This window comes from Ptychodera flava, chromosome 15 (genome assembly GCF_041260155.1).
Source record: "Ptychodera flava strain L36383 chromosome 15, AS_Pfla_20210202, whole genome shotgun sequence".
Lineage (NCBI taxonomy): Eukaryota > Metazoa > Hemichordata > Enteropneusta > Ptychoderidae > Ptychodera > Ptychodera flava.
In genome coordinates, this window is record NC_091942.1 from 641,083 (window position 1) to 660,331 (window position 19,249).

At 38.0% G+C, this 19,249-nt stretch overlaps 1 protein-coding gene across 1 annotated transcript in view; it reads right to left on the minus strand.

Annotated features, from left to right (window-relative positions):
• Positions 1 to 11,512: 11,512 nt before the first annotated feature.
• The window catches only part of LOC139150884 (uncharacterized), a 124,804-nt gene continuing 117,067 nt past the window's right edge, over positions 11,513 to 19,249 (minus strand). The window contains exons 9-10 of the mRNA XM_070723320.1: positions 13,655 to 13,813; positions 11,513 to 13,247 (exon numbers count right to left, since the gene is read on the minus strand). Coding sequence (XP_070579421.1) covers positions 13,700 to 13,813 — 114 coding nt within the window. The 3' untranslated portion in view covers positions 11,513 to 13,247; positions 13,655 to 13,699. The remainder of the gene's footprint in view (positions 13,248 to 13,654; positions 13,814 to 19,249) is intronic.

Consider the following 19,249-nt stretch of genomic DNA (forward strand, 5'->3'; position numbering starts at 1 on the left):
ATTTTACAGAGAGAAAAACTGACAAAATACTTTTCGTTCTCAATGAAGCACCAGAAAGGGAAACATTTTCCTCCCTGCATCAATTTTAAAATAACAGGCGTGTTTTCATTATAGTTAACCAAAGGAGACTTTGTCAAAACTTTGTTTTCATGGTTTCAACAATAAAAGAAAGGATCAGACACACCGTGCACATCAGATTTAGTTACAAGTTATAAAACTTTCCCGGGCTTCTAGGGATATATAATTGGTACAACGCAATCCTTAAAGCCATGGCAGGAAACTGAATGGAACAGAAACAAAGGTTTAGGTCCATGACATGACAGACAGAGCATTGTCAGAGTAGCTGCACTTTGTGGTGATATTTTTCTGACCTTCACTAGCCAAATCAAAATTGTACAGCACCATACTTGTAACTTGTGATGCGTTTTTTAATTTTTTGTGTTCACGTGATGGTCATTGTGATAACAAGACTTTCTGTAATATCAGACTTTGAAGAATGCAGTTAGAGGAAATAAACAGCTTGATTGAAAATCTGCTGGTTACTAAATATGCCTTGCTGCAGTGTTAATAAAATTCATCAAAAACCCCATTGTCAAATAAGCAGACTGAGACATTTGGAGAATCCAGAAGAGAGCCACTCTTTGACATTTTAGGACAGATACACGTGGCCTGGTATGTTCCTGGCACAAACACGATTAGAACTGGTGAAGTAATGTTGGTTTAAATCTGCAAATCTAAGCTCATCTGTTTTTTATGAGTAATTTGTAAAATTGCAACATTCAGCTAAAGGGCACCTAACACTTTTGAGAAATTTGAGAAATATGAAGACCCCATCATCCCAAATTAGTTCCACTAGTGTTCACAGTTTTTTATCAATGGTGACATGAAAACACTTTCATACAATACATCTTGATGAAAATAGAGAATCTGAAGTTTACATTATACCCTTAGCTTTGTTTACTTGAAGCAATGAATGGTGAACATGTTTCGGTAAAAGATCTTGATTTTTGTATTACGAAATAAAAAGAAAATTGAGTCAAAAACTTGATGCTACTCTATATAAAATTTGATATCTTATTTGAAACAGGAGATTTATGCAGAAACAAGTGACTAGCAGCCGATATAGCTTTGCTGTAGTAGGTAGCGTAATTAATTATTACTATTATAGCACTTAAGATATCCCTGAAAAGCTGATTATTGAATCTCAGGGGCGTAAGGCCAGTGGTACAGAGAAAACTATGTTTGATTAAAAATGGGACACTAAAATCCACAAAGACGGCATATACAAATGTTCTTATCATATGAACAAATGGAAGTAAAAATCTTGGCCCATTAAATCTGACAGTGTTCTTAGCAGTGATTATGGAGACATGGAAAATTAATAGAGGAGGACAGATGACAAATGCCACCAGTCAACCAAACCCACCTCTATCACTTCTGAAAGTTGATAGAGGAGGACAGATGACAAATGCCACCGTCAACCAAACCCACCTCTATCACTTCTGAAAGTTGATAGAGGAGGACAGATGACAAATGCCACCGTCAACCAAACCCACCTCTATCACTTCTGAAAGTTGATAGAGGAGGACAGATGACAAATGCCACTGTCAACCAAACCCACCTCTATCACTTCTGAAAGTTGATAGAGGAGGACAGATGACATATGCCACCGTCAACCAAACCATCTCTATCACTTCTGAAAGTTGATAGAGGAGGACAGATGACAAATGCCACTGTCAACCAAACCCACCTCTATCACTTCTGAAAGTTGATAGAGGACAGATGACAAATGCCACCGTCAACCAAACCCACCTCTATCACTTCTGAAAGTTGATAGAGGAGGACAGATGACAAATGCCACCGTCAACCAAACCCACCTCTATCACTTCTGAAAGTTGATAGAGGAGGACAGATGACAAATGCCACCGTCAACCAAACCCACCTCTATCACTTCTGAAAGTTGATAGAGGAGGACAGATGACAAATGCCACCGTCAACCAAACCCACCTCTATCACTCTGAAAGTTGATAGAGGAGGACAGATGACAAATGCCACCGTCAACCAAACCCACCTCTATCACTTCTGAAAGTTGATAGAGGACAGATGACAAATGCCACCGTCAACCAAACCCACCTCTATCACTTCTGAAAGTTGATAGAGGAGGACAGATGACAAATGCCACTGTCAACCAAACTCACCTCTATCACTTCTGAAAGTTGATAGAGGAGGACAGATGACAAATGCCACTGTCAACCAAACCCACCTCTATCACTTCTGAAAGTTGATAGAGGAGGTCAGATGACAATGCCACCGTCAACCAAACCCACCTCTATCACTTCTGAAAGTTGATAGAGGACAGATGACAAATGCCACCGTCAACCAAACCCACCTCTATCACTTCTGAAAGTTGATAGAGGAGGACAGATGACAAATGCCACTGTCAACCAAACCCACCTCTATCACTTCTGAAAGTTGATAGAGGAGGACAGATGACAAATGCCACTGTCAACCAACCCACCTCGATCACTTCTGAAAGTTGATAGAGGACAGATGACAAATGCCACTGTCAACCAAACCCACCTCTATCACTTCTGAAAGTTGATAGAGAAGGACAGATGACAAATGCCACCGTCAACCAAATCCATCCTATCACTTCTGAAAGTTTATAGAGGAGCACAGATACAAATGCCACTGTCAACCAAACCCAACTCTTTCACTTCTGAAAGTTGATAGAGGAGGACAGATGACAAATGCCACTGTCAACCAAACCCACCTCTATCACTTCTGAAAGTTGATAGAGGAGGAAAGATGACAAATGCCACTGTCAACCAAACCACCTCTATCACTTCTGAAAGTTGATAGAGGAGGACAGATGACAAATGTCCACTGTCAACCAAACCCACCTCTATCACTTCTGAAAGTTGATAGAGGAGGACAGATGACAAATGCCACCGTCAACCAAACCCACCTCTATCACTTCTGAAAGTTGATAGAGGACAGATGACAAATGCCACTGTCAACCAAACCCACCTCTATCACTTCTGAAAGTTGATAGAGAAGGACAGATGACAAATGCCACGTCAACCAAATCCAGTCTATCACTTCTGAAAGTTGATAGAGGAGGTCAGATGACATATGCCACCGTCAACCAAACCCACCTCTATCACTTCTGAAAGTTGATAGAGGAGGACAGATGACAAATGCCACTGTCAACCAAACCCACCTCTATCACTTCTGAAAGTTGATAGAGGACAGATGACAAATGCCACTGTCAACCAAACCCACCTCTATCACTTCTGAAAGTTGATAGAGGAGGACAGATGACAAATGCCACCGTCAACCAAACCCACCTCTATCGCTTCTGAAAGTTGATAGAGGAGTCAGATGACAAATGCCACTGTCAACCAAACCCACCTCTATCACTTCTGAAAGTTGATAGAGGAGGACAGATGACAAATGCCACTGTCAACCAAACCCACCTCTATCACTTCTGAAAGTTGATAGAGGACAGATGACAAATGCCACTGTCAACCAAACCCACCTCTATCACTTCTGAAAGTTGATAGAGGAGGACAGATGACAAATGCCACTGTCAACCAAACCCACCTCTATCACTTCTGAAAGTTGATAGAGGACAGATGACAAATGCCACTGTCAACCAAACCCACCTCTATCACTTCTGAAAGTTGATAGAGAAGGACAGATGACAAATGCCACCGTCAACCAAATCCAGTCTATCACTTCTGAAAGTTGATAGAGGAGGTCAGATGACATATGCCACGTCAACCAAACCCACCTCTATCACTTCTGAAAGTTGATAGAGGAGCAGATGACAAATGCCACTGTCAACCAACCCGCCTCTATCACTTCTGAAAGTTGATAGAGGAGGACAGGTGACAAATGCCACTGTCAACCAAACCCACCTCTATCACTTCTGAAAGTTGATAGAGGACAGATGACAAATGCCACTGTCAACCAAACCCGCCTCTATCACTTCTGAAAGTTGATAGAGAGGACAGATGACAAATGCCACCGTCAACCAAATCCAGTCTATCACTTCTGAAAGTTGATAGAGGAGGTCAGATGACAATGCCACCGTCAACCAAACCCACCTCTATCACTTCTGAAAGTTGATAGAGGAGACAGATGACAAATGCCACTGTCAACCAAATCCACCTCTATCACTTCTGAAAGTTGATAGAGACAGATGACAAATGCCACTGTCAACCAAACCCACCTCTATCACTTCTGAAAGTTGATAGAGAAGGACCGATGACAAATGCCACCGTCAACCAAACCCACCTCTATCGCTTCTGAAAGTTGATAGAGGAGGACAGATGATAAATGCCACTGTCAACCAAACCCACCTCTATCACTTCTGAAAGTTGATAGAGGACAGATGACAAATGCCACTGTCAACCAAACCCACCTCTATCACTTCTGAAAGTTGATAGAGGACAGATGACAAATGCCACTGTCAACCAAACCCACCTCTATCACTTCTGAAAGTTGATAGAGGAGGACAGATGACAAATGCCACTGTCAACCAAACCCACCTCTATCACTTCTGAAAGTTGATAGAGGAGGACAGATGACAAATGCCACTGTCAACCAAACCCACCTCTATCACTTCTGAAAGTTGATAGAGGAGGACAGATGACAAATGCCACTGTCAACCAAACCCACCTCTATCACTTCTGAAAGTTTATAGAGGAGCACAGATACAAATGCCACTGTCAACCAAACCCAACTCTTTCACTTCTGAAAGTTGATAGAGGAGGACAGATGACAAATGCCACTGTCAACCAAACCCACCTCTATCACTTCTGAAAGTTGATAGAGGAGGACAGATGACAAATGCCACTGTCAACCAACCCACCTCTATCACTTCTGAAAGTTGATAGAGGAGGACAGATGACAAATGTCACTGTCAACCAAACCCACCTCTATCACTTCTGAAAGTTGATAGAGGAGGACAGATGACAAATGCCACCGTCAACCAAACCCACCTCTATCACTTCTGAAAGTTGATAGAGGAGGTCAGATGATAAATGCCATTGTCAACCAAACCCACCTCTATCACTTCTGAAAGTTGATAGAGGAGGACAGATGACAAATGCCACTGTCAACCAAACCCACCTCTATCACTTCTGAAAGTTGATAGAGGAGGACCGATGACAATGCCACTGTCAACCAAACCCACCTCTATCACTTCTGAAAGTTTATAGAGGAGCACAGATACAAATGCCACTGTCAACCAAACCCAACTCTTTCACTTCTGAAAGTTGATAGAGGAGGACAGATGACAAATGCCACTGTCAACCAAACCCACCTCTATCACTTCTGAAAGTTGATAGAGGAGGACAGATGACAAATGCCACTGTAAACCAACCCACCTCTATCACTTCTGAAAGTTGATAGAGGAGGACAGATGACAAATGCCACCGTCAACCAAACCCACCTCTATCACTTCTGAAAGTTGATAGAGGAGGACAGATGACAAATGCCACTGTCAACCAAACCCACCTCTATCACTTCTGAAAGTTGATAGAGGAGGTCAGATGATAAATGCCACTGTCAACCAAACCCACCTCAATCGCTGCTGATAAGAAGAGCTACAACAGTAATTTTGTTTTGCACTAACTAGTCAAATTCTTAAATGGAAGGAATTGAAATAAGTCATGACAAGCCAAATCAAAATGACTCTTGTCCCCACTGTATGTACTTTATTGCAAACTATATCCTTCAATAACTGTCTAATTCATAGCGTCATCATCCCAGATTATTACTGATTATGGATCAGTTTATCCATTATTGTGGCCCCAGATGTTTTCTCTATCGACAAATTCATAGGGATTGCCAAAACTATTAAGTAATAGCAATAAAATACCCCCTCCTGGCCCATATTGGACTCAAGCAAACTTTGCACTCCGTTATGTTTTGCCGTACAAAGTTAGCTCTTGTCCATTCTGGGCTGAGAATGGCTACGTTATTGCTCAAAGCTAGTTTTATTATATGAAAATTACACAAAATTTGATTCAGTCAGAGAGGCATTATCTTCCTCTGAAGGTTCACAATAAGTGAAAAGATAAGTTAGGAAGTAGTTATTTTCGTATATTTGCATAAATTTACACTATTTTTAAATTCAACTTTCAATTGCTTGTCGTACAAAAGTGAACCCTTCTAATATATCAATCTAGAGTATGCAAATTACTGAAAATGGAATTTTGCAAAAAATGATATTGAATAAAAACGCTGTGGAATGTGATAACCCATTAATTTCCCAGTCAAACATGGTCTGGCAAACTGAGAGAGCTAGACCCTGACACACTGCCACCCAACTGGGTTTGATAGCACCCCATGCCAAAAATACTCATCATATGGTCATTCCCAGCTTAACAGATAAACATGAACCAACTCAAGAAACTATTTGAGGTTTGCTAAGAATTGCAAGAGGTCATCGGTGAACATAAATGAATCTATTTTCTCATATATCTTCTCTGGGTACCCGGGTCAAAAGACAAGAACTGCAATGGGACATTAAAGAAGTCACAAAAGAAGCAACTTTAATAGCTTTGTATTTTTATTTATGCAAAGTATATTTCCACCCTAGAAGAGAGAAAGTTTGGTAATGCAAACAGAAATTATACTTAGTCTGTTAAAATACATCTTAATACAGAATCAAGGTCAGTAAAATATACACACTATATCCAGTTTTTCCATGTATGTGTATTAGAAATATCCAAATTCTAGACAAGTCAAAACATTTCTGATAAACTGATATACATTTATAAATCTAATGAATACTCAAACTATTGCAAGGTTGCTTTAAGCCAGACACAGTTAACTAGCTTGTAATGCTATGCTGTGTCATCTAATGTAATGCTTTGGAGTTCTACTGTCATATCATGTGACAATAGTCCTTAGGACATTCTGCAATACACTTCAACTACATTGCAAGATGGAGTGAGGATGGCTATTACAGTTTAGACTACAGATTAAAATATACGAATGTTCAATTTTTATAGTAAGGTCATTTGGTGTGGTATATCTTAATTTTAAGAGAGTAGTAAGAGAACTACACTGTTTTCTACTATGCTTGGTTTTTGACTCACATTAAGTGTACGAGTCAAGGAGCCCTTCAAAATGTATTCATAAGTTTTCATAATTTGACTTGTCACCCAACAAGGGCAAAGTAATCCTTTTGTGCTTCTTGTGAGAAAGTAATCTGATAAGAATCAGATGAGGAGATTGGTCCCATCTTTTCCAGGTCTCTGCTCAAATCCATTAGCAGTTGCGATGTCCCTAAGATGGGGCACAAATTTAACTTGCTGATAACCACGCATGACAGAGTAAAGTGTCCACATAAAGTTTTCTTTTATTGATGTGACGGTATTGATGGTATGGATGATGCAATCTGGAACTGTATATAGCCTTGAAGAATTACAAGATTGGTTTCTCACACGCCACTTACAATTGTGTGATAAAGTTTATCAATCACACAATTTATTGGCCTGTTTGGCAAAGGGATATTTTGAAGGATGGGTCCCTAGCTCTAGCAAGATTGCCTGGCAAGCAACTTTTAGATTCATAGTACAATTTCCATAGTATGATCACAGCAAATTAATTTGCAATTCACAAAGTTGGATGATTTGCGTTCAAAGATGAACCATGGCTCCCTGTCCTCACATTAACTAGGCATACAAAATCTATTGTGTCATTAAAACAAGTTACACAGCACAATGTACTTTTAGACACAGGGAAAATGAAATGTAAACAATTAACCAGAGTAAACTAGCAGCAAACAAACACAGAACAGTTACATATAAATTGTTACAGAAAATATATCACGACCTGTAAAACCTAGATGAAATGTAAAATTATGTTTTAAATTGAGTTTTGTACACAAGAGATATTCTTGACATTTTTACACATTATTTGATAATCAATGTTTATGAACTGACATTTTTTTCTTCTGATGAACACATTAAATGAGAGGATTGCTGTAATTACATTTCTATAGAAGCCATGTTTGGAGGAACACTTCAGACTATTTTGATATACCTATTGGAAACTCAGATATATTGGCAAGTACTTTGTTTCATTTACAAAAATGATAAAAGCTGAGCTTAAAAGGATACATCAGTTTTATCTTGAAAAAAGTAGCTGGTAATGAAATTGTGTTTGTCTTTAACAATCTTAAATATTTTTTAGGTGTACGTATAGCAATACATACCATTGGTGTACGTATAGCAATACATACCATTGGCGTATGTATAGCAATACATACCATTGGTGTACGTGTAGCAATACATACCATTGGTGACCATTGGTGTACGTGTAGCAATACATACCTTTGGTGTACGTATAGCAATACATACCATTGGTGTACGTATAGCAATACATACCATAGGTGTACGTGTAGCAATACATACCATTGGTGTATCTATAGCAATACATACCATTGGTGTACGTATAGCAATACATACCATTGGTGTACGTATAGCAATACATACCATTGGTGTACGTATAGCAATACATACCATAGGTGTACGTGTTGCAATACATACCATTGGTGTACGTATAGCAATACATACCATATGTATAGGTGTACGTATAGCAATACATACCATTGGTGTACGTGTAGCAATACATACCATTGGTGTACGTGTAGCAATACATACCATTGGTGTACGTATAGCAATACATACCATTGGTGTACGTATAGCAATACATACCATAGGTGTACGTATAGCAATACATACCATAGGTATACGTATAGAAATACATATCATTGGTGTACGTATAGCAATACATACCATTGGTGTACGTATAGCAATACATACCATTGGTGTACGTATAGCAATACATACCATAGGTGTACGTATAGCAATACATACCATTGGTGTACGTGTAGCAATACATACCATAGGTGTACGTGTTGCAATACATACCATTGGTGTACGTGTAGCAATACATACCATCGGTGTACGTATAGCAAACATACCATTGGTGTACGTATAGCAATACATACCATTGGTGTACGTATAGCAATACATACCATAGGTATACGTATAGAAATACATATCATTGGTGTACGTATAGCAATACATACCATTGGTGTACGTATAGCAATACATACCATTGGTGTACGTATAGCAATACATACCATAGGTGTACGTATAGCAATACATACCATTGGTGTACGTGTAGCAATACATACCATAGGTGTACGTGTTGCAATACATACCATTGGTGTACGTGTAGCAATACATACCATTGGTGTACGTATAGCAATACATACCATTGGTGTACGTGTAGCAATACATACTGTTTCTCATCATTACAAACTTATTCATTTTAAGACACATTAAATTTGCAGTTTTTGCACAAGCAAGGTAAAAAATTGATACTTTTACCTATCATGTATTTTTGTACAGTTTTAAAAAGCTCTTACCACAGATGTAATAATACATATCCCTCATGGACAATGACTTGCTAGTGTTGTTCAGTCTGTAAGATAATTTAAGAAGTGATTTTTGAAATGAAACACAGTATATGAAGTCATGGACAGAGATATAATGTCCCCTTACAATTTTAAAATGGATTTACTTGGTTCTGTATCTCAATAATTTGTGCTTTTGCCACTCAATCTGGCTTAGGATAACTCCTTTCTCAATAATCCGTGCTTTCAAAACTCAATCAACTTAGGATAATTCCTTTCTCAATAATCCGTGCTTTCACCACTCAATCCAGCTTAGGATAACTTCTTTCTCAATAATCTGTGCTTTCACCACTCAATCCGGCTTAGGATAACTCCTTTCTCAATAATCTGTGCTTTCACCACTCAATCCGGCTTAGGATAACTTCTTTCTCAATAATCTGTGCTTTCACCACTCAATCTGGCTTAGGATAACTTCTCTCTCAATAATCTGTGCTTTCACCACTCTCAATCTGGCCTAGGATAACTTCTCTCTCAATAATCTGTGCTTTCACCACTCTCAATCTGGCCTAGGATAACTTCTCTCTCAATAATCTGTGCTTTCGCCACTAAATCTGGCTTAGGATAACTTCTTTCTCAATAATCTGTGCTTTCACCACTCTCAATCTGGCTTAGGATAACTTCTTTCTCAATAATCTGTGCTTTCACCACTCTCAATCTGGCTTAGGAGAACTTCTTTCTCAATAATCTGTGCTTTCACCACTCTCAATCCGGCTTAGGATAACTTCTTTCTCAATAATCTGTGCTTTCACCACTCTCAATCCGGCTTAGGATAACTTCTTTCTCAATAATCTGTGCTTTCACCACTCAATCCGGCTTAGGATAACTCCTTTCTCAATAATCTGTGCTTTCGCCACTAAATCTGGCTTAGGATAAATTCTCTCTCAATAATCTGTGCTTTCACCATCTCAATCTGGCTAGGATAACTTCTCTCTCAATAATCTGTGCTTTCACCACTCTCAATCCGGCTTAGGATAACTTCTTTCTCAATAATCTGTGCTTTCACCACTCTCAATCTGGCTTAGGATAACTTCTTTCTCAATAATCTGTGCTTTCACCACTCTCAATCTGGCTTAGGATAACTTCTTTCTCAATAATCTGTGCTTTCACCACTCTCAATCCGGCTTAGGATAACTTCTTTCTCAATAATCTGTGCTTTCACCACTCAATCTGGCCTAGGATAACTTCTCTCTCAATAATCTGTGCTTTCACCACTCTCAATCTGGCCTAGGATAACTTCTCTCTCAATAATCTGTGCTTTCACACACTCTCAATCCGGCATAGGATAACTTCTCTCTCAATAATCTGTGCTTTCACCACTCAATCCGGCTTAGGATAACTTCTTTCTCAATAATCTGTGCTTTCACCACTCTCAATCCGGCTTAGGATAACTTCTTTCTCACTACGTTTCAAAGCAGAGATGTTGCATAGCATCCCTTTGCATGTTACATTTTTCTTGAAATCCAACATGTCGATCCACATATGCTAAACTACCTCTTTCCATTGGTTACAACGCTAATTGATTGTTTTTTTTTAAACTGCCTGATTGCAATGTCCTTGATTGATGAGACAGTTTCATCTTTACATAATTACAAGTGATCAAATATTAAAGATAATTTTGACTTTGGACAACTAATTGTCCAGGCAAGACAACTGAAATCAACCCTAATTAAATTAATTAAACATTAAATTATTGCAGAAACCTCTAAAAACAATCATACCTGCTACTATGAAGAGCTTACAAGCAAAAAAAAAATAACAAATAAACAAATAAATCTATCACAATGTATTGCAACTAAATGGTATTTGTATTAAACACAGCCTGCTGTGTGACTTGTCAGTAAGTGAATGTCATTCTGGCATATAGTAAAGCAACCTTACTATCAAAACAAGCTTTTCAGAGTTCTAATGCCAATCAGGTAGCAACTATTGAAAATACAGGAAACTTTAAGTAGACTTTTCAAAAATTTATGATGGATAGTGTGAAAACACTAATGTAATCATTTTTTTCATTGTCATGTGAATGAAATTGTTATTATTGTGCGATTTTGACAAAACCTAATACAAGCTATGCTACAAACAAAATGCTAAAAATTTCTCTGACATTCTTCACTTTTATGCATACATCACAACTTTCTTGTATTCTATCAAGAAGTTCACTGAGAAAGTTTGAATCTGATCGGCAGTGAGAAAATAACAGTAAGATAAGAAAACAAAGCTATAAGTTTCACTCTGTGAAATTAAATTTTCCTGCAAATATATGAAAACCTTTGTGGTGTGTACATGAAGTACACATTTAATGATGTACATTCAATGTAGTGGAAAAGGCTCTGTATACAGAGAGAATCCACTCTTCAACATTTTTCTAAAATGTTATGTGTTCATTAAAAATATCTATAGCAACAAAACGTATTTACAGTGATGGTTTTACAGCATGTCAAGGAAAGCACATTTCAACATGATCTATGCAGATTGACAGGTTATACAAATTATCAGTTTTTGCACAAAGAAAATTGAAAGATTTTGAAGTTGTTGAGTCTTTGAGCTTCTAAAACTCTTATCTCTATATTAAAATCTTCTATTACACAATCTATTGATTGTTTGTCCAGTGTCAGAGGTCGCTACTATGTGTATCCCACAACAGGGAGAATCAATAGACAAGCTAAGATGGCTTGGAAAATGTAACTCTTTCATCCCTCTTTGATAGTGTAGAGGTCCAACAATACCATTTAATACAATGGATTGTACCAGAATACTGGGGTATGGGGGTCAAGTATTGTAGTAAAATACTTATGCTAGTTCCATAAGCAAAATACTTGACCTCTTTGAGCACCAATTAATAAATAGTTTCTGCTCTGAGGCAAATATCAGGAAGAGGGAAGGAAAGAGGAATGCAATGCAACTGAGAACAATAAATCAATGTTGACATTTCAACAGGAAGTTCAAAAGCATCTATGAAATACTTCCACATAGTTGTTGCTGTGAAAGATATCTGGCAAAAATGTCCTTTGAATATCCTATGATACAAAACATGACTGCACAACAACTGGACAAGATGTTTAGTTTGTGTTATGTGACTTATACTCTGTCTAAATACCGGTCAAGGATTGTTCAATGCTGTGTATTCCATCAAATAGTATGGCACTGTCAGGTCTTTGTCAGATTGGAATAGACCTTCTTCTTGCTTTCGAGTAATGTTTTGTAAAGTCACATTTTTTACTTTTCTTTGACCAACTGCATGACTATCATTTATTTCCTTGGGGCTAACAGCCCATGCAAGATACAAATTCCCTTTGGGTATCTGTATGGTTACATCTGTGGCAACATCATACAGTAAGAGTCAGGACATGCACATCTGCCGCACTGTTGAAGTTTTGGTGAGCCATGGTATATACCTGGGTATCAAAAGACCGACCTTGTTTGTTTTACATGATCACATGTTTAGTAGTCACACTGACATTTCCTCATCCATCAAGACCGTACTACAGTTTTATAACTTCCTTCTTTATAATCCACAGGCAAAGTTTATTCCATTGTCTGTGGTTTTAGTTTTCATCAATTTCAGGGAAAAATTCCAGGATATCCATCCTATCCATCTCTACCAGCAGCTTTCTCAACTCTTTCTTGTTGCATGGTATTGGCGGATTTCTCATCAGCTGCCAGTGACACAGGACAATATTTGTTGGTCGTAGATGGTGCCGTCTGGCATCACTGTTGATGATATCCACATCTTGAGCAGTCAGATCTGTTGACAAGCCAGTAAGAATTACCCAATAAAATTTGTTTTTCTGAATTATAAATAATTCAACACTTCAGAATGTATCTTTTTTCTTAAAGGAAGTCCTGATATAGATATAACAGTTTTCTGGAGCCTAAGGTTAGCACACTCATGACAGTGTTGGTATTTTTACCTCGTATCTATGCACCTAAAGGCTACTGGACTACATCATCTCTGTGGTAGTAATTTCTGCTTGACTGGGGGATCTTTTAGTGGTGAAACATTATGGTGTACCCCCTAGGATAATGTTCATTTGTTATAAAACAGAGAATTAACCTAGAATTCTTCAGTCTTGCCAAAATGAAATTTGATTTTCCAGTAATTGAACACAGAGAGACTGACAGAGAGAGTGTAATAATTAACTGATCTCTTACTTAGTTTGTCAGCTATGAATGTCCAGTCACGGCCATCTTGTCTCTCTATATCCAAACAGGATGTATGTGTCTCCTGCTTTTGATGTCAAGTTGCAGCTTCTCCCTGGTAACACGTTTGGCAAAATGTTCCTTTAACAAAATGTCAATTGTTTCAGGCACCTGCAGCAATATCAAGAATGACGAGATAAATGACTATACTGCTTCTCTACATCTTAATTTCAAAGTTGTCCACAGAAATTTGCATATATCCAAACCTGTAAATACAGCTAAAAATCTGCAGGTAATTTGAAAAGGAAAGCTGTATCAACATTCTGTAAAATATACAGTACAATTCTTGATTGAAGCTCAGTTGCTATGATAGGGAAGCCAGGAAAAACATACATACAACAGACAAATACACATAAAAACAAAAAACCCCACATAGATAAACAAAAAAACAAAAGAAACAAACAAACAAATAAACTAAAAAAATAAATAAATATACAGCATAAGAGAACATTATACGTTGAATACGAATTGAAATAATTGACTGAACAACACGTGTAATAAATTCAAAATGCCATGTTAGTATCACTACCCACTATACAACCCCCCCCCCCCCCCCCCCCAACAAGGGATGTGATTTCATGGCTGCCCTTGCCATGCCATGGTTGATGATTAAATTTTTCCTACTGCAAATAAAATCACCGTCTCACTGCCAATGAATAAATATCCTGAGCAGTTGGGAAGAACATAAATGGGGTTCACATATTCACAGTGTAAAATGAATCGGCAATAAACAAGCCACCTAGTGGCCAATAGAGGTCCGCTGTCTTATGTAGAGAATAACTATTTGTGACACGTGTTGATGAAAATGGATATCTTTGATAGCTCACTTCAGGCTGGCCTGACCAAACCAGATATGAACTGAAAATGCTCACGTGTTTCATTATATATTGCATTTATGTGCAAGTTTGAACCTTTGCTACATGCTTTGCTACATTTAAAGTGTTATGATCAACACAATGATTTCACCACAGATCAATTCTAAAGGTCATTAAGTATTCAAATATGTAATTAGCTGAAATAAAAATAATTAATTTCTTTGAGTACTGTCATTGTATCACAATATAGCATGTGTAATTACCTTTGGTCAAGTCCTTCAAGCTCTATATGCCAAACCGTGAAAGCTTGTTAGCTATTTATGCAAATTATGAATTAGCTGACATGAAAATGCAAAATGACTTTCAATACTGTTATAACCTGGTATAATGATCAATGTACACAGCATGTTTCGCCAAATTTTATCAAGTAAATGCCAGTATATATCCCTAATTTGGAAGGTTCATTAAATATGCATATTGGGAATTGGCTGAAAAAATGTCAAATGACTTTCAATAATCTTGTATCATAGTATCTTTAATGTACATAGCAAGTTTTGCCAACTTTGGTCAAGTCAAAACAGATAAATATCGCTAATAAATGCGGGATATCGGACCGCAGGCGGGCGAAGATTGCATTATAAGCGCGCCAACCCAAACTCACTGCATGGACATCACATTTACGAAATCGAAGTCCAAAGTCAACTACGTCATTGTTAAATAAGAGAGGTTTTGCATCACACGGGAGCATACCACCACAAATTTTGCACAGATGGCGTTGCACTGGCATTGAAAAAGGGTGCATGGGAGCATGGGAACGCGGGCAGTTTCCCTCGCTATGGGTAGGAAATGCATTGAGCAAGACACACTTCCGGGTTCGCAAAAAAACGAGGATCCCATTTACGGGGCGCTCAAATATAACTATTTGCTGTGATACATAGCAGAGGCGTATATGTTTGTGATGCTGAGAATAACATCAGTAAATAAATGACGGGTTTTAAAAGTTGACGTTTTTTTGCGATGAAACAGACTTCTGAAGGTAGCTCGCTTGGGGAACACGTCATCCCGGCTGCTGTCCGCTTTGACCCCAGTAATTCACACTGGTTTTGGTCGGCCCCAGGTACCCAAGTCACTTCGACCCCGTCACACTTTTGCCTACATGTCCACGGAAGACGATTCAACATGTTCCACAACAAAGCCAAGACAAAAATTGAAAATATCAATAAAATGGCTTCACAAAGGCTGAAATACACGATACTCGATGAAGTATGAAGTTTATGAAATGAAATCAAAGTGACAACACAAGTGTTTGTCTCGGGTAATACCACTTGAAGTTGAACTATTCTACAGACTGTTTTTTCCATACAGTGCAGTATTTGTCAGTGATAATCTTTGCAATACATTTTTTTGCGATGAGCTGGAAATTTGATTAATATCGAGTTAATGTACATAAATATTCCGTTATTTACTGGGACATGTTTATTTTCTCGATCCGCTATCTGCGGACTACGTGCTGAAGTACATTGACTGTTCATGTCAACGATCGTTTCTCCCTCTGCAGAGTTTCTGTATCCCGTTCAACAACGCTGTACCTCGATCACACGATAGTGACGCTATGTAGCTGTGCAGTATTGAAACTTATCATAAAATGGCCACCTCGTCTAACAGTAACACGTATTGTCGGGATTATCGTACGGAAAAAAGACTGCAAAAGTAAGACTTATGAATCTTCATCAGAATTGAACACATCATGATTGTACACGAGTATCAACCGTGAATGCACGTTGAGCTCGGCAGTTACACAAGCATGGTACGCTACATGCATAGCCCTACGAGTATGGCGACAGTGTCCGGCTTTGGCTACGCCGCCTACCGGAGGTGGGAGGCGGCGTAGCCAAAGCCGGACACTCTCGTCATACTCGTAGGGCTAGCTACATGCACTGCCGCGATGCCGATCGTATGCATTCCAAGGCCTATCCCGGAATTTGTTTCACAAACAACCTCAAAGGAGAGCAAACATACTTCTATGGACAATGACAAACACGTTTCTTGGCGAAGCAAAATCAAAACAGTGCAGAAGTACATGAAGTAGGTCATGGCCTTGGACTCTGTGCACGAACCTGATTGGACACTTCAATACCTTTGACCCAAAGTTATTATTCATCAGCACTTCCATGCCATGAGGCTAGGTAGAGAACGTATGTACTCATTTCTGGCGATCGAGCAGCGAGGGAAACAATCAATTACCAAGGATAAAGCTAATTTGCTAAACGACATTTTATCTTGAATAGTGAGTTGAATGAGTAATAAAATATCATATTTTTAATGTTCAATACGAGGTTGAAACACGGAGGGACCGTGGTTGAAACCAGAGCTATCCAGCTGTAGCCAACCTGGACAAGCACATTTCACAGCGCCCTCAAACAGTCGATTGTTTTCACTTGTCATACGCGGCGTAACAGAAAAATTAAAACTTTCATAACTTCATTAATATCCAAGCCACGCCCACCAAAACCTTTTCAGTTCTAGCCATTTGAATTCTGAAGATGTCTACCAAATTTGACTGAAATACGTTCAGCCGTTTTTGAGAAAATGGACCAACAGACAGACAGACAGACAGACAGACAGACAGACAGACAGACAGACACACAGACAGACAGACAGACAGACATCGCTGCGACATATGCTCACGTGTTCACACGTGAGCAAAAAATGGCAAAAATAGCTACAGAAATACAAAATTGAAAATTTCATCCCAATTCGAACAAATCGCATTACGATCATCCTACAAACATGTCTACCAAATATCAAAGCTATCAGATGAGTAGTTTTTGAGAAACAAATTTTTTTACCAACCAGATATGAACTGAATATGCTCACGTGTTTTACAACAGGTTCATTAATAGTAGTACCCTTCACAGAACAGTAAGATATATGTTATCACTATATGTAGCAGGTTTTTTCAACTTCGCACAGTACTCTCAGAGTTTAATCACTAATTACAAAACTTTATTTAATATGCAAATGAGCTGTTAATTAACTTGACACTGCTCAATGCTTCATGGGACAACTAGATATCCATCAGATCAACATTTGTAGCACGTTTATTTAATTTAGTGCTGTAATTTTAGAGTAATTTCACTAATTACCATTACGGGAAAGCTCCATTAACTTAGGAATACCCGACTTCCCTAGAGGATCAATTTCACAGACCTGCCTTTCCTACAATGGCACTACAATGGCACCAGCTGGATTAGATAAACATAACAATGGAACATTCACACCTTGGGGATTAAAAGTCTTCTGTTTGTCACCCGAGTTGGTCAGGCAAGGACTCGGGTTTCAGGTACCATGCAAGTTAATGCAGCCTACCCCTAATGCAAAGTTCATTAAATATGCAAATAAACCCTAAATTAACTTGACACTGTTCAATGATTCATAGCACAATTAAATATTTATCAAATCAATTTCTGTAGCACGTTTCACAAAATTTAGTGCAGTAATTTCAGAGTTATATATACCTAATTACAAAGTTTATTAAATATGCAAATGAACCCTTAATTAACTTTACACTACTAAATGCTTTACAACACAGTTAGATATCTGTCAGATCAGTATATGCAGCAGTTTTCATGACGTTTGATGCAGTTATTTCGGAGTTATATGACTAATTATAAAACTTCATGAAATATGCAAATGAGCTAATTATTAACTTGACACTGCTCAATGCTTCTCAGTACAATTGGATATTTATCAGATCAACATCTGTAGCAAGTTTCATCAAATTTAACGAAGTAATTGTAGAGTAATATCACTAATTACAAAGTTCATTAAATATGCAAATGAACCCTTAATTAATTTCACACTACTAAATGCTTTACACTACAGTTAGATATCAGTCAGATCAGTATCTGCAGCAGATTTCATCACATTTGGTGAAGTTATATCAGAGTTATATCACTAATTACAAAACTTCATAAAATATGCAAATGAGCTATTTTTTAACTTGACACTGCCAAATGCTTCTAAGTATAATTAGATATATATCAGATCAATATTTGTTGCAAGTATAATCAAGTTTCGTGCAGGAATTTCAGAGTTATCTCACTAATAACAAAAGTTCATTAAATATGCAAATGAGAAGATAATTGACATGACACTCACAGTATCATCATAATGTTCTGAGACTGTCATCTGTGAAAAGTTTCATGAAATTTGGTGCAGTATTTCTTGATATATGTCTACACTGTCATTACTGTCTCCATAGGGAAACCATTGTACGGAAAAAAACAATATTGCATAACTTCATTAATATGCAAGCCACACTAACCAAAATCTAATCAGTTCTTGCAAGTAGCATATGGTACCTGTGTACCAAATCTGACTTGAATCCGTTCAGGCGTTTTTGAGTTATCGTGTAAACAGACAGACAGACAGACAGACAGACAGACAGACACACACTAACATACACACACACACACACGGAAAGACAGACAGACATCGCTATGACATAAGCCGACGTGTTTACACATGTGAGCTAAAAATGGATAAAAATTGCCCCCAAAATACAAAATTGCAGATTTCATCATCAATTCAATACATTACATTAAGATAACCCCTAAGGACCTGTATACCAAATATCAATGCTATCAGACCAGAAGTTTTTGAGAAGAATTTTTTTTGACCAAAAAATGGCAAAAATTGCCCCCAAAATACAAAATTGCAGATCTTATCA